Source organism: Centrocercus urophasianus, unplaced genomic scaffold (assembly GCF_019232065.1).
Source record: "Centrocercus urophasianus isolate 14NV4802_14NV808 unplaced genomic scaffold, USGS_Curo_1.0 seq_51, whole genome shotgun sequence".
Classification (NCBI taxonomy): Eukaryota; Metazoa; Chordata; class Aves; order Galliformes; family Phasianidae; genus Centrocercus; species Centrocercus urophasianus.
Window position 1 is genome coordinate 159,491 of NW_024885100.1, and position 15,043 is coordinate 174,533.

At 57.9% G+C, this 15,043-nt stretch overlaps 1 protein-coding gene across 1 annotated transcript in view; it reads left to right on the top strand.

Moving 5' to 3' along the window:
* LOC122169295 (ankyrin repeat and fibronectin type-III domain-containing protein 1-like) overlaps window positions 1–11,649 on the top strand; it is an 84,915-nt gene extending 73,266 nt beyond the window's left edge. Inside the window, exons 4-21 of the mRNA XM_042835335.1 lie at window positions 2,603–2,804; window positions 3,020–3,227; window positions 3,648–3,842; window positions 4,001–4,114; window positions 4,941–5,038; window positions 5,530–5,620; window positions 7,111–7,218; window positions 7,413–7,512; window positions 7,984–8,116; window positions 8,621–8,740; window positions 9,056–9,271; window positions 9,417–9,583; window positions 9,877–10,027; window positions 10,113–10,281; window positions 10,504–10,670; window positions 10,970–11,180; window positions 11,259–11,572; window positions 11,623–11,649. Coding sequence (XP_042691269.1) covers window positions 2,603–2,804; window positions 3,020–3,227; window positions 3,648–3,842; window positions 4,001–4,114; window positions 4,941–5,038; window positions 5,530–5,620; window positions 7,111–7,218; window positions 7,413–7,512; window positions 7,984–8,116; window positions 8,621–8,740; window positions 9,056–9,271; window positions 9,417–9,583; window positions 9,877–10,027; window positions 10,113–10,281; window positions 10,504–10,670; window positions 10,970–11,180; window positions 11,259–11,572; window positions 11,623–11,649 — 2,791 coding nt within the window. The remainder of the gene's footprint in view (window positions 1–2,602; window positions 2,805–3,019; window positions 3,228–3,647; window positions 3,843–4,000; window positions 4,115–4,940; window positions 5,039–5,529; window positions 5,621–7,110; window positions 7,219–7,412; window positions 7,513–7,983; window positions 8,117–8,620; window positions 8,741–9,055; window positions 9,272–9,416; window positions 9,584–9,876; window positions 10,028–10,112; window positions 10,282–10,503; window positions 10,671–10,969; window positions 11,181–11,258; window positions 11,573–11,622) is intronic.
* The last annotated feature ends 3,394 nt before the right edge of the window (window positions 11,650–15,043 follow it).

Consider the following 15,043-nt stretch of genomic DNA (forward strand, 5'->3'; position numbering starts at 1 on the left):
CCTCACTGCGCTGTGCTCTGCCTGACGGAACACGGGAGCTCCCAGGGCACGTCCTTGTGCCTGGCTCTATAGCTGTGCAGGGACACCCTGCTCCTCCCGGCGCTGGGCTGACAGCATCGGGCTTCTGGAGCCCAAGCAAAAATGTCCTGGTGGGAATGGGATCTGTATAAGTTGGTTGTTATTGCTAAACAAAAGAGGCATGCTCGTTTCGGCTCCATTCAAAACAAAACCCGGTGCGTTTGCCAAGTGGGAAAAAGAGAAAATCTGTAGGACACAAACAAGCAAAGCCCTATTGCTTGTTTGCTGCCTTTCCCTGGACCCAGGTTTCAGTAAGCAAGTGCATTTTCCAGGCATGCAGATGTTTCCATCGCACACAGCAGTGTTTGGCCCAACAGTGCAGGCAGAGGCAGCCCGGCCGTTGGGGGTTCTCCATCCTTGCAGGCCTGGTCACCACCCAATTCTGCGCAATACTTAAATACCTTTGGGGTGCGTGCATGTGGGAAACAGGGCTCTGATGTGGCGAGCAACCTCTGTGCTTCCCTGGGGTTGGGCAGCAATGGCAGTGCTTGCGACTCGCCTGGCCAGCAGCAGAGCAGCACGTTGGCTCTAGGCTGGAGCCCAGCGGCGCTCCAGGTGCCTGGTTGTGAAATCCTCCATGTGCAGGTGGCTGGGGCACGCCGTTCCCAGCAGCACTGCCGCCAAGCAGGGATGCCAAGCGCAGAGCTGTGTCCTAGGTTTGAGGCTGCCTGTGGGTGGGTTATGAAATCCCACTATTTTGGAAGGGAGCTCACGCTCCGGTTTTGATCCATTCTCTGTTTCTTCAGTCCTGAAAAATTGCTTGTGCTCAGGCGATGATAGTGGAAAATGCAGGTGCTCTCTGAGCCCTTTGGCAGTGGTCTGCACGCCTGCCCTTGGGCAATATTCTGGCTGATACTTTGGTGCCAGCTCCCATTCTGGATGCTGGCTGATCCTTTGGTTCCAATCTCCCAGTTCAGGGTGAGGTTGGCCGCATAGGGTTGGCAATTCCCTGACAGCTGCTCATCGGTCTTCTGCCCCGCTTTGCTTGCTCCTTTGCTGGGTAACCTCGAGCTGGGTTTGATAGTGGTTCAGGAAAGCAGCCCTGGCACTCAATGCAGACATCCCAACAGTGTCCTCTGCACCAAAACCTCCCCCATGCCACGCAGCCACAAGAAGCCCTGCAGGATCCCAGCCCCTGTCTCTTTGCCACCCCAAGCCACAGCATCCCTTAAAAGAGTTAACTCCTCCCCACCTCTGTCTTTTGAGCTCCTTCTTCTCAGGATGGAGCAGCCCCATCCAACATGGACTGGTTCTCTGCTGGAGCCCGGGCAGCCCACACCCTTCAACAAAGTGTGCTTAAAATTGTATAATTACAGTAATTATTAACACTATTTTCTGGGCTGAGATCTGCAGCACTGCGAACAGGAAAACCCAGAACATGCAGAGACTATGGCACTGTAAACCACCCAGTGGAAGAGAGTGATAAAAATGAAGCCATGCTGAGCACAACCATCCTCACACGCTGTGAAAACCATTGTGACTGCACCCGCGACCTGCCGACCCCGGGGCAACCCTCAGCTGAGCAGCAAGGCCTGATTGCAGCGGGGATAAATGCAGCTGAGCTGCAGCAAGGAGCTCATTGCTGTGGCCCTGACCCGGTGCTGCATGCCCACAGCACGCAGCCTGGCTGCTGAGCACGCTGCTGCGGCCGGTTGTAACTCGTGGGCGTTGTTTGCAGCTATCAGTTGCTCCACCGCAGAGTTTAGCTCTAGATAAATCAAGGCCCTTTCACTGAGTCCTGATGACTCACAGCCACAGGGCACGGAACCCTTTTATCTGCGCCGCCGCCAGTTTAATATAGACAGAAGTTCACTCCGGAGCTCAGAATCATTTCCGTCTCTTTACTTCTCATTAGAAGCAAATCAGATGAAGGAAAACAGTGAGAAATGTCCCTGTATCTCCTCTGTTTCTAGTGTCTCGGAGATAATTGCCTCCAAACTGTGCATTCTGCCTGCGCTGGGTCGTTTGCCTTCTGTTTTAGTTGGCAGAGGAATGTGCTTTTGCTCTCAAGTGCCATTCACTTTAAGCCGCGGTTCTGTGGGCACGGCTGCCTGCTCCATCCATGGAGACCTCTCAATCCGTGGGCTGAAGCCGATGAGATGAGAGGTGGGCTGGAGCCAGCCTCCTCATCACACCGCTTTTAGACGCCACGGTCATAAAAGGTGAAATGAGAGGACTTTGGCAGCCTACTGAGGAAATAGGATGGCAGAGGGCATGTAGCAATGTCAGTGCTGATATCCTGCCTTCTCGGTGATGGCTTTGTAAACACCATCGCCTCAAGTGCAGCTCTGCAGTACCACTGTGCCACAACCTGCCAGACTGCTGCAGGGCTTTTGCTGTGCTTGTTCCTTGCTTGGTGCTTAAAATCAGAGTGAAGTTAGGTTCAGAAGCAGAGGAATGGCTGTTGAGCGCTGGAGACGGGTTGGGGCTCCGGCTCTCCTGGGTCACGGCTGGTGCGGGTCCCGGTGCCTGCTGCCATGTCCTGCTGGCTGGGTGCTCACTGCCTTCTGTCCCCCGGCCCCAGGTCATCGTCCCCTAAAATGACGCAGCAGATGCGGGACCTGCAGCTGGCACAGGCCAGGAAGCCACCGGGCCCATCCTCCCCAAATGCGGCCAAAAGGCTGTACCGAAACCTCTCGGGGAAGTTCCGTGTCAACTACACATCCTTCGATGAGGGCAGCCTGGCGGGACGGGGCGAGAAGGAGAAGCCCCGCAAGTCCTACCTGGTAAGAGTCACTGTCCCTCGGAGGAGGGGAGAAGGGGATGGGAGCACTACGGGGGCCATGAAACCCATGGGTGCATGGAGTGGAGCTGTCAAGGAGTGGTACGATCACTCAGCACTGTCAGCTGTGTCTCCAAAGGCCTCCTGTTGGCATTAGGGGTGTTGGGGTGCAGGAGGCTGCTCCGTGCCCAGCCGAACCGCGCGTCTTCCTGCATCCAGTTTCAGAGCAATGCTGCTCTCTTTGAGGCCGTGGAGCTTCAGGACCTGGACAGGGTGCAGGAGCTGCTGAAGCAGTACAGCCCTGAGGAGCTGGATCTCAACACTCCCAACAGCGAGGGGCTGCTGCCCCTGGACATCGCCATCATGACCAACAACGCGCCCATCGCCAGGGCTCTGCTGCAGGCGGGAGCGAAGGAGAGCCCGCACTGTGAGTTGCCTGGGGACAAGCAGAGGCAGTGGGGACAGTGGGGACCTGGGGACAGTGTCCACCAGGACAGCTTTGGGTGGCCTGGTGGACTTCCTCCCATTCCTGGGGGGATGTGTGTGTGGTGGGTGGGAGCAGGCTGTGCTGCACCCCAGTGCTCCAGCTTGGGCAGCAGAGCCCATTTTTCATGCTGTGCACGCCATGGAGCAGTTGGGGATGGTGCTGGCCCCACATTTCAGAGCAGGGAACCAAATGGTAATGGTGCCGTGGGGGCAAGGAGCCCAAGTGCATGCAGCAGAGATGCTGCCTCAGGGCTGGGCTTTGTTGCCAGCACAGAGGTGCTGCTCCCAGAGGTGCTGCTCCTCACCACCCTCCCCTCACCTCTTTCCCATCCCTCCTGCCCTCCCCTCGGCCCCTATGCAGTTGTCAGCCTGGAGAGCCGCTCGCTGCACCTCTCCACGCTGGTGCGGGAAGCGGAGCAGCGCGTCAATGAGCTGACAGCTCAGGTGGTGAACGAGGCCCCCAGCGCCGACTGCTCGGAGAAGGAGAAGCAGCTGAAGGCCTGGGAGTGGCGGTTCCGGCTGTACAAGCGCATGAAGGCAGGGTTTGAGCACGCCCGTGAGTCCTGCTGAGAGCTGAGGAGGGAGTGGGGCCGTATGGGGGCTGGAGAGGAGGTGTGGGCTGCACTGGCTTGCTATGCAGTTGCCCCTGGGTGGATGGTGGGGTTTGAAGTGGCCACTCTCACTGTAGTCATCCCTTGCATTCTCTTTCCCCAGGAGTGCCAGACCCTCCTGCTAACGTCCACCTTTCGGTGGCCAGCAGCTCCTCAGTGCAGGTGACCTTCTGTGAGCCCCTCAGTGTCAACTCGGCCGTCGTCACCAAGTACAAGGGTAAGGACCTGGTCCCCATGTCACTGCTGAGCACGTGGCGACAGCAAGCATCCTGGGTGTGCGAATGGGATGTGATGGGGGCTCACTCTGCGCACGCCATGCTGCCTTGCAGGGGGCTGCTGAGCCCCCACTGAGCTGTGGCACAGCCCTGGCACTCTGTGGCATGGCACGTCCTCCAGCCAAACAGCCCAAGCTGGATTAAATCACCCACCTGAACCAAAGCAAACTTCAAGGTGCTGCTTGTTTTCTACCCTCCTGTCCTGCAGGCACATGGCTTTGCCATGCTTGTGCTCCTCTGAGCCATAAAACCACGGTATCTATCACAGCACAGTTGGGGTGGAAGGAGACTTGCAACCCCCCCAGCCCCACCTCACCATGGACTGGCTGTTCCCCACCCACCCAGCTCAGGCTGCCCAGGGCACACCCGTGGCCATTGGCACCTGCAGGGATGGGGCACCCACAGACCCACAGCTCTGGGCAGCAGTGCCAATGTCTCACTACCCTCTCGGTAAAAAATTTCCTCCTCGCATCCAAACTACATCTCCCCTCTTTTAGTTTAAAACTGTTCCCCCTTGTCCTGTCACCATCAGTCTGGGTCCTGCCAGAGCAGTGCCCAGGTCAGGTTTGCATCTGCTCCTGTGCCCCTCACCCATTTAAAAAGATACTTTGGCTTTTGGGAAAATCCCTCCCATCAGCATCGCTGGCTTGTGGCCCACCGCTCACTCATCAGTCTGTGTCCCCTGGCTTTGGCTGGTCACTCCCCTGTCCCCTCCCTCCTCTCCTCTGGTGCTCCATGGATGCAGCACCTCGAGGTCTCTCATTGCAGTGGAGTGGAGCTGCTCCCCCTCCTTCTCACCGCTGGCTGGGGAGGCTGTGGTGGACAAGCTGAAGAGCCTGCACTACACTATCCGTGGGCTGACCTCGGTGAGTTGGGGGCCGGGCTGTGGGGGCAGCAGAGTGCAGACAGACTTGGAGCCGGGCTCTGTGTGTGGGGCAGGTGGACATGATGGCAGCTTGTTGGGCAGGGGGACGGTGGCAGAATGAGGGCTTGGGGGGGGGGATGGGAGAAGTGGAGAATGGGAGCATAGGAAGGGAGTTTAGCACGTCCTGCTCTGGGGTAGAGAGGCACTGGTGGGTTCAAAGAGTGGGATGAAGCCTTCTATGAGGTATGGGGTACTGGGACAAGCCAGCAGCGCCGTGGTCTGGGAGCTGCTGAAGGACAGCACGGGGCAGAGCCCTGGGCAGGGAGCATGTTCCAGCCCATCCATCACATGTGCAGTGATGCTGGGGGTAGTCAGACTGGGTACCAGGCTGTGAGGTCCAGTTTTGTGCTCCTTGCCATGTTCTGAGGTTCCTCCCCACCTACCTGCCCCATATGCTGAGTACCACCATCCTGAGCACTGTTTCCCCCGCAGGGCACAGCTTACTATGTCCAGGTGTCTGCCTACAACATGAAGGGCTGGGGACCCCCACAAGCCTCAGTGCCCCCATTTGCCATCCCTTCCAGTAAGTACAGCACCTGGCTGTGGGATGGGGCAGGAGGGGGAGCTTTGGGGATGAGGTATTAGGTCTCGTGGAGCAGGGGTGGATTCAGAGCTGGATTCAACATTTGGAATTTGCTGATTGGCCCTGGAGTGTGCAGAGTGGCTGTGGGGCTCAGCCATAGAGCCATCAGCGCTGCCTTTTGGGGGATGCTGCCTCCAGCCTTTGGGATCTCTTATACATTTGCACACACACTGATGCATAAATGGGTTGCCCAGCTCTTGCAGCATGCTGGCTGTGCCCTGCCCTGACAGCAGGCATTGTTGATGTTTGCTCCCTTGCAGTCCTTTTGCTGTCCAACACAGGTCAGATCTGCATGGTGCAGATACAGAGTGCAGCTAAAATGAATCAGACATAACTGATTTTTCTTGCTTTTATCTCCATTAATATTTCTCCCCTCACCAAGGATCCCTCCCCAGCAGAATATAGTCAGGCACCTCCCTGGGTGTTTTTAAAGCTCCTAAAAATAGTGGCCAACCTCAACTGAAGTTAACAGAGCTGAACTTTCCATGGAAAACAGCAGCAGGCAGGATAGGGGGTGTGCAAAGCAATTAGTGTACAAATGTCATTGCCCCGTCCTGGTCCCACGGAGCTCAGCCGTGTTACCTGGGAACCCCATGCTCAGCTGCAGCTCCAGGGAAGACTTGGAGAAAGGCACTGGAAAGAGTTTGATTTTTTAAGCCCTGTGAAGAGTGGCAGCAACAGACAGGGCCTTGTCTCTGACCTCTGCCATCCCCCCTCTGCAGGACAGCTGGTGGCCCTGGGGTGCTGCTGCTTCAGCTTCCTCTGCCCCATTTGTGGCAGCACTGCCCCCAGGGTGGCTCTTGGTCCCCAGATGTGCTGCATGTCCTGGTCCTGCTGCCTGGGGGAGGACGGTGGATCCTCAACATATGGCATGGTTTGGGCTGGGGGGACCTTACCCATCTGGTTCCAACCCTGTGGGCTCCCATAGAGCAGACTGATCAGGGCCCATCCATGGCCATTGGCACCTCCAGGGATGGGCACCCATAGCTCTGGGCAGCAGTGCCAGCACATCACCACCCTCTGAGAGAAGAATTTCCTCCTTACATCTTGCCTAAATCTCCCATCTCTTAGTTTAAAGCTATTCCCCCTTGCCCTGATAAAAGAGTTCCTCCCAGCTTTCCTGTAGTCTCCTTTAGGCGCTGGAAGGCCACTGTAAAGTCTTCCCAGAGCTTCCCCTTCCCCAGGCTAAACCCCCATCCCTCACCTGTCCCCATAGCAGAGGTGCTCCATCCTCTGACATCCCCACGTCCTCCTCCATCCCCTCTCCAACAGCCCCACATCCCTGTGCTGGGGCCAGAGCTGGACGCAGTACTGCAGATGGGGCCTCAGAGAATGCAGCAGGGGAGACTCCCTGTCCTGTTGGGGTACCAGGGATGGGGCATCCCCACAGCGAGGGTTGCATGGGGGTAACACTGATCCTGTCCCTGCAGACTGGCGGGAGTATGATGGCCGGGCTCCACGACGGAGAGGCCAGGCTGAAGCTCTGGACCATCTGCTGGGCCAGGTGAAGACCGTCCACCAGCACTGCATTTGCCACGGTGAGCCTGCAGCACGGCGTGGCCCCCCATGGTGTCAGTCAATATGGCACAAAGGGTTTGGATGGCACATGGGAATGGGGTGGGTGCAGCAGGGAAGCATCTCAGGCAGGGGAGGCACAAGAAGAGCCCACAGATCCTTCGCCTGGGCTTCCAGAGCTGCTCTTGTTCTCATGCCTCTGCTTCCTGCCTCGCAGAGCCCTGCAAGAACCAGCCCCAGAGCAGGAAGCACTCGGTCTCCAGGAGCCTCAAGCACCTCTTCCACCCCGGCAGCAAGTTCCTCAAGACACTGAAGCGGTGAGAGGCTCATGTGCAGGGATGTCACAGCCCTTCACCCCATGGGGACATGGGACTACCCAGCCAGGGCTCAGGATGGGTCCCATGCCATCATGGGGACCAATCCCATCTCTTGGAAATCAAATGTTTCCACTTGGACTGGTCAAGCTGTGCCTCTATTCAAATCTCTATAACATCTCCATGCCCAACACCTCACCGTCCTCCAGACCCTGCCACCCTCCCACCTTCATGCTTCAAGCCTGTCCACACCTCCCTTGCTCGTGTCAGACATGGTGTTAGCCAGGCTGACCTTGCTGCCCATGCAGGTTCCTGGTCCTGCTGCCGCTCTCCCACGAGTGCCTTTTCTGCTGCACTGCCTACGGGGTGCTGGAGAGGAGCTCAGACCCATGGACACCTCCTCTGCCCTCCGGGGAGACACTTTGGGAAGCAGTGCCATGGGTGACCCCACAGCTTGTCTGTCCTCCCATGCAGGGGCCTCTACCTAACAGCCATCTTCTACAAGGACGACAACATCCTGGTGACCCACGAAGACCAGATACCGGTGGTGGAGATCGATGACACCTACTCCTGCCTGCTCATGCAGGACTTTCTGTGGTTCACCAAGGTAAATGGCCCCATGGTCTCGTGCTCTGCGCTGTGGTGTGGCAGCTGTGCTTGCAGCCTGTGTCTCCTCCCTCAACTGCCACCAGCCCAGGCACTGGTTGGATGGTGGCAGCCACCACACTGGATGCTCTCCAGGGGTGTCTTGAACTGCAGGGTGCCTTCCTTGAAGCTTCATCCTTGGTTCTGCCTCTCCCATGCAGAGTAGGATGCTGCTGCCTGAGCCTCTGCTCTCACTAAAAAGGCGGGTGGGCAGCTCAAGCACAAAATCTCTTGCTGGAGGATTCTAATCTACCAAGAGAGAAAGAGGGAGCACACCCTCTTGGCAGAAACCTCTTTAGGAGGGGTGCCTTCGGTGTAAGAAAATGCACCCCTGCTGCTGAAAGTGATCCGTGCACATGCACCTTCCCATCCCAGCGTGAATCGCGAGGAGGTTTTCCTCAAAGCACTTTTGTGGGAGGTGGCTCAGCTGGGTTGCTGGCAGTGATGGCTGCTGCTTGTGCTGCAGGTGTCGTGCATGTGGGACGAGATCCTGTGGCTGAGACAGTGCGTCACCGTCTCCCAGTCATCCTGCTCCTGCATCCTACAGACGCGCTTCAAGATGCTGCTGGCCATCTCGCAAATGCAGGTGAAGGTGGAGGGGTGGGAGCGAGAGCAGCACTCTGTCCCTGCTGCCTTGCAGGGCGCTTTTTGGGGGTGCTGGGAGCTGGCTCCTTTGGAGCAGCATGTGGGAAAGTCCCCAGTGCAACCAGGTTGCAGCTGGGCCAGCAGGAGCAGGTGATGCCATCACCTTGTCATCACCAGTGGGTCCCCTCACGGGGACAATAATGTGCTAGCTCCATGGCAGAGGGAGGGACCAAGGACTGTTCTGGGACTGGTTTCCAGCAGCAGAGCACTGTCCCCTGACCTGTTGCTTTCTCTTGTCTTTCACTGCTATGTGCAGGGGCTGCTGGGCATCCAGGACCTGGGGCAAGTCTTCTTTGAGCCCATCAAAGACAAGCAGGGCAACATCCTCATTGTCACCCTGAAGGAGGTGAAGACCAACCAGACCTTTGAGAGCGTGCGCTGGGTGCCCATCTGCAAGCTGCAGACGAGCCGCAAGTCCGTGTCCTCCCCAGAGGAGCCCACTGCCCTGGACTCACTGCTCATCTCTGTGCAGGTGCTGCTCCACAATCAGATAACAGGCTGGGGGCACAGCCGCTGGTCCTGACCGGCGCACCGAGGCTGTCCTGGCCTGTCTCACAAGGGCTGGAGAGAACCCTGCCACAAAGGCTGGCTCTCTCCAGCGGTTCCTGTCTCCCCAGGACAAGCTGGCTTACCACCAGCGGAGCAGCCATGCCCTCCCTCCGGGCCTCTACTTGGGCTACCTGAAGCTCTGCAGTGCTGTGGACCAGATCCGGGTGCTTGTGCCTGAGCAGCTCCCCAACATCCTGTGCCATGTGAAGATCCGCTCCAACCCCAACATCTCCAGGTGGGGCTTTGGGGGCAGCCAGGTCTCACTGCCTCATCCAGCCCTAGAGCATCCTTGGCTTCTGCCTCCTGCTCATGAGCTCCAGAAAGCAGCAGCATCACCTCTCAGCTCCATCCCTGCCATGTGGGCATGAAGCAAACCAAGGTCTCCTGCTGCCATTGCAGCTCCCATGTCCCTTGGAGTGGAGTGTCATGCAGGGTGGAGCAGCTGAGCCAGCATGGCTCTCATCGGGATTGCTTGTTTGAGCCACCTGAGTTGCTCCATCCAGCATGTGTCTGCATGCTGTCTTTCAGGGAGGAGTGGGAATGGCTGCAGAAGATGGCCAGCATGGAAGAACCCGTTTCTGTGGAGTCCGAGAATGAGACATCACCAAACCACTTGTTTCAGGAGCTCCAGGTGGCCATCAAGGAGCTGATGGCTCTGGTCAACATCCCATTGCAAGAGGTGCGGGTGGGAGCCGAGGTCCAGGGTCATGGGAGGTGACGTTTGCAGCCATTACTTGAGGTGTCTTTTGGACCGACTCTTGCAGGCGAAAGATTTCCGTCTGTACAGCCAAGAGGTGCTAGACTTTGGGGGTCAGGTCTCCTTCTTGCTGCTGCTGCCTCCCTCAGACGACGTCTGCACGGCGCCAGGCCAGAACAACCCCTATACTCCACAGTCTGGCTTCCTCACACTGCCACTGCAGATATTCGAGCTGGGTGAGAAGAGCGGTGACCCGCACTGCCCACACCTGTCCATGGTTCTCTTCCCTTGGGATGGGCTGTCTGTGTTCCCCCAGGACAGAGGGGGGGATGCTGGCGGCTCCTCGCTGCTCCAGGCCAGCTAGAGGAGAGCATTGCCTCCCTTCTGCATTGAGCAGGAGGGGAGGGACCCATAGGGACGTGACATTTTTCATTCCCTTCCTCTCGTTCATCCCTCAGTGCACTTCTTCACGTATGACCGAGAGTTCATCACGCAGTACTGCCAGGTGTCCGCCCTCCTGGAGCTGGAGTCCCTCCTCTCGCAGCAGAGCCTCAGGGAAGCCTTCTCCGACAGCGAGCTTTCCACCGCCAAGCAGCGGCACCAGCAGGTTCAGGAGTACATCCAGGTACCAGAGCAGTGAGCCGGGCTGGGTGTGGGATGTGGCTGGGACAGGGATGTGCTGGGAGGGCTGCAGGGTCATCCGTAGGGGACTGCGTGCTACTTTGCCACAGGGACACTGCAGTGTCAGGACTTGGTCTGGTGAGTTCTTCCTAAGTAGTTGTGTTAAAGTTGTGCTTAGAGAGCTGGATGCTTCCTCTGGGCCTCTCAGGAAAAGTGTGTGGGGATAGGCGGGGGTTCAGCTCGTTTTTTTTTGTGGTGGTGGTTTGTTCCATGAAAGGGATCCTTTCTTTCCTGCTCTGGCAGCAAATGGAGGAGATCTGGCGCGAGATGCGCTGGATGATGGATGCCCTGCAGCATGCCCGCTACAAGCAGCCCTCCTGCGGCCTGTCCCTCAACGGCTTCCTCAGCACCTCCAGCGGAGCCATGAAGGAGAAAACTCACTCCTCCTCATCCCACCTCGACTTCCTTCCCTCCCCAGCACCCTCGCCAGACAGCAGCCGTAAGCTCAGCTCCGGTAAGGACCTGGCACCGCACGGCTCCAGCACGCTGCAGACACCCAGCAGCCAACAGCCCCTCTGTGCTTCCCCCGCAGACCTGCACGGGCTCTCAGATGAGGAGGGCTCCTCCGAGGTGTTCCTGGCCACTGACAGCGACTACGACTCCAGCAGGGCGCAGAGCCCCAAGGAGCTGGACCTGGTGTCCTTGGGGCCCGAGTGCTGCGGGCGGCGGGCGGCATGCAGCCTGCGGGACAGTGCCCCTGACGTCCTGCAGAGCCACGAGCTGCAGCCCGCACCGCTGGCCCCACCGGAGCCCCGGCCGCCCCCAGAGCTCTACGACAGCGACTTCGTGCTGCCCAGCCGTCAGATCGAGCTGCTGCGCGTCACGGAGAAGCGGCAGGCCTACTGCGTGCGGACCAACAGCCTGGACTTCCCCAAGCCGCTCTGCCCGGTGACCAGGAAATCGTGTCCCGGTTCCGTCGATAGCTCCCCGACGGAGAGCAGGACCGGCGGGCACGGCGGTCAGGGCAGGCCAGGGACTGGCTCCACGCACAGCCCCGAGCACGGCCGCACACGCTCGGCCGAGTGGACTCCGAGCTTCCAGGAACCTCCAGAGCAACCCGCTGGGAAGAAGCCGGGCTCTGTCACCTTGCGGGTCTGCCCTCAGTACGAAACCGGACTCTCCAAAGAGACCAGTGTCAAGGTACCGGCGCCTGCTGAGGGCAGCGGTGTGGCTGTGCCGTGCCCAGGCAGGATGGGGGAGGATGGCACCATGTGTGGCCCTTGCCTGGCTCTGCCCTCTGCATCCTCTGCCGTGCAGGGGGTACCCTGGCTGCTGACCCGGCTCCTGTCCACCCCTGCTGCAGGATGGGGCTCCCCGCGGCCCCGGCAGCTCGGCCCACACTACTGAGAGCCCGGGCTAGGCTATAAGGAATCCAAAGGGGGATGGCGGCTAGGTGGTGCCATGCAGGGCTCCACGGCCTCTGCTCCTGTGCTCCATCCATGTGTGTGCGCCCTCAGAGGTGCAGGAAGAGCTGTGTCTCAGTGCAGGGCTCTGCCCCGCTCGGTTCCCTGCAGGCAGAGGGGCGGATGGGAGCTCTGGTAGCCGGGTTCTCTTCACCCGGCAGGGATGGTAGAAGCAGAGGGAAAGCTGACTCGCAGAATTTATTTTCCATTTAAGAAAGTCCCATAGATTTCTATGCAACTGAAGCGCAGCCCCGGGTTCCTGGCAGGCTGCCCACGTGGCATTTGAAGTTGCAGAGCTCAGGACACGCCTGCTTGACAGCGTTTTAAGATGTTCTCCTCGAAGAACTGAGTTCAAAGGAGAGGCTCCTGGCTGGCATAAATCAGCAGAGCCCCTCGATGAGCGCTCGGAGCCACAGGGTTCATGGGGGTTGAGGGCCGGGACCACCCGGCCGGGCACAGCGCCGCGGCTGGCAGGGATGTACCGAGGGATCCGCCTCTCGCCGGCGGTCTGCCCCGTGCTTCCCTCACCGCCCATCTCCCACCTCTGTCTCTCTGCAGCTACACGTCACCAGCCAGACGTCGGCCAGCGAGGTGGTGAAGCTGGTGGTGCTGCAGATGAACGACGTCTCCCACGGCGCGCTGGGTGGCTTGGCCGCCTTCTGCTACAGCGAGGAGCAGCTGGAGCACTTCGGACTGGTGTTTGCCTCCGAGGAGGGCGAGCGGTGGCTGCCCGATGAAGCGCGGCCGCTGGCCCTGCAGGCTGCCCGGCCCGAGGGACGCTTCTACGTCCGCATTAAGGAGACGTCGCCGCTGGTGCTGCAGTTCGGGCCGGCGACCACCGTATGAGCACAGCCCACGGCAGACGGCGCGTCTCTGATGCTTCCTTCTTCCACAGACACCCTCCATCAGGCGTCCGCGGGGTGGAATGGGATCGTACTGGGCTGTGTGTTTCTTGTTGGTGTTCCTTTTTTCCTTTCTTTTTTTCTTTTTTTTTTTTTTTTTTTTAACCAAAGAGACATCGAGACTCGGTTGTTCTGACTGCAGAAGGCGAGGGTGGAGCGTGAAGACCTCAGAGCTTGGGAGGAATCTTTGCAGGAATGGAATATTTGAAAGCAAACATTTTTAAGGGGAAGGCTAGGAGGGGGTTGGAAAAAGAGAGGACAAAATATTATGAGAAGAAGCAGCAATACTCCTTTTTAAATTATTTTTCCTCTTCTTTTTCTTCTTTTTTTTTTTTTTTTTTTTTTTTTCTGGACATCCTTGTCCAGGGTTGGCAGAAGGAAGACCTGCAGGATGCTGCTGGTGGAGGCTGTGGTGTTGGTGCATGGGAACAGCACCGGGATGGGAGTTTATCTCCTACCCATCCTCATTGCACTGCACCCAGAGAACAGCTCTTGCACACCCTTCTCGGAACAAAATGCTTTCTCTTCTTCTTTTCTTTCTTTTTTTATTTTTTTTCCTGAAAGAAACAAACAAAAAAAAAACCTGTGCTAGAGACACTGGAGTTGTGTAGGAGGTGTGGACACTTGTATTGTTGTAGAGGCCGAAGGAAGGCACGCCGACAGCCCCACACACGTGTATGCAGCTGTGCCCACACCACCACGCCGGGTTTGCTATGGGGCACGGCTGCAGCGCGCCCAGCACCGCCGCGGGACTGCCTTTCCTCCTCGGTTGCCGTTCTGTCCTGGTGATTGTGAGTGGCCTCTTGTATGTCCTACAGCATGACACTTAGCACCTAGGTCTCTTGTTCCCAAGGTTATTTTTCTGATCTCCTGTGGTCCATAGTAAAGGTGACTGCTGCTGACCGTGTATCGCTGTCTCCTTGTGGCCTGATGGGCAGCGCCTGCTCCTTTACCCCATATTAACCCCGTATTAACCCCCCTTTCAGTGGCTGGGCTAATCCTTCCCAGCAGTGTTTAATGGGATGCTCCCAGCCCGGCAAAGGTTCGTGTCGCTCCATGTGCACAGTGTGCATGGGAGCAGCATTAGAGGTGTCCTGTCCCAATCTGGTGCTGGAAGCCCAATGGCTGCAGGCCCAAGCCCTGCAGACATGTCACTGAATTCATGGGTACAGTCTTGCAGCCTCCATGGGGTGAGCACACAGAGCAGAGCATGGCCACATGCACCTCAGGGGACACCCAGATCTGGGCAGCAGTGAGATGGCACAGCTGGTTCCCGGCTCCTGACAGCCCTGGGCTGAGCTCAGCAGGGCAGTGTGCATCTTCTCACATTTTGCTCTTCCTGAATGTCTCGATGGGCACATCACTGTGTTTTCTTCCCAATGGATCCTGAAGCCCTTTGGTGCCCTCCTGGCCTTGCAGGGGCAAACACTGGGTTGGCCCTATGTGGGGCAGGTTCCACGCTAAAACTCACAGTGCTCAGAGCTGTGGTGCTGTAGGAGCCAGGACCAGCCTGGAGCCAGGCTCTGCATGTGGGACGTTGATGTTACACCTTTTGGGGCTGTTACGCACGCAGCAGGGTCTTGTGGTTGGAACACAGTACCAGGGCATGGTGGATTCTGGCACTCAAAGCCACATGGGGGCAGGTGGGGTAAACGTTCTGCCTTCAGTTGATCTAGAGAAAAGGTCCCCCTGCTCAGTGCTAATGGCACAGGTGACACCAACTCAGCAAGCCACTTTCCAGTGGGTTCCAATTCCATATTTGTTCTTTCATGTGTGCCATGGAAGCAGGTCCTCAGAGCACCAGTCCTCAGCTCTGCTTCCTCCCACTACTGGGAAGTGCTGGAGCTGGGAGAAGCATCAATTTTTTGTTCATCACAACCCCTTTTTTCTGGTATTTCAACAAAAGAAGGATGCTGAATTGCAGGAGGGATCCAGGGGCCTGTTGTATATCAGTGTCACGAGGTGCAGATGTCCCTGTCCCAACAGTGCCCTTGTCCCCAGCATACCCACCA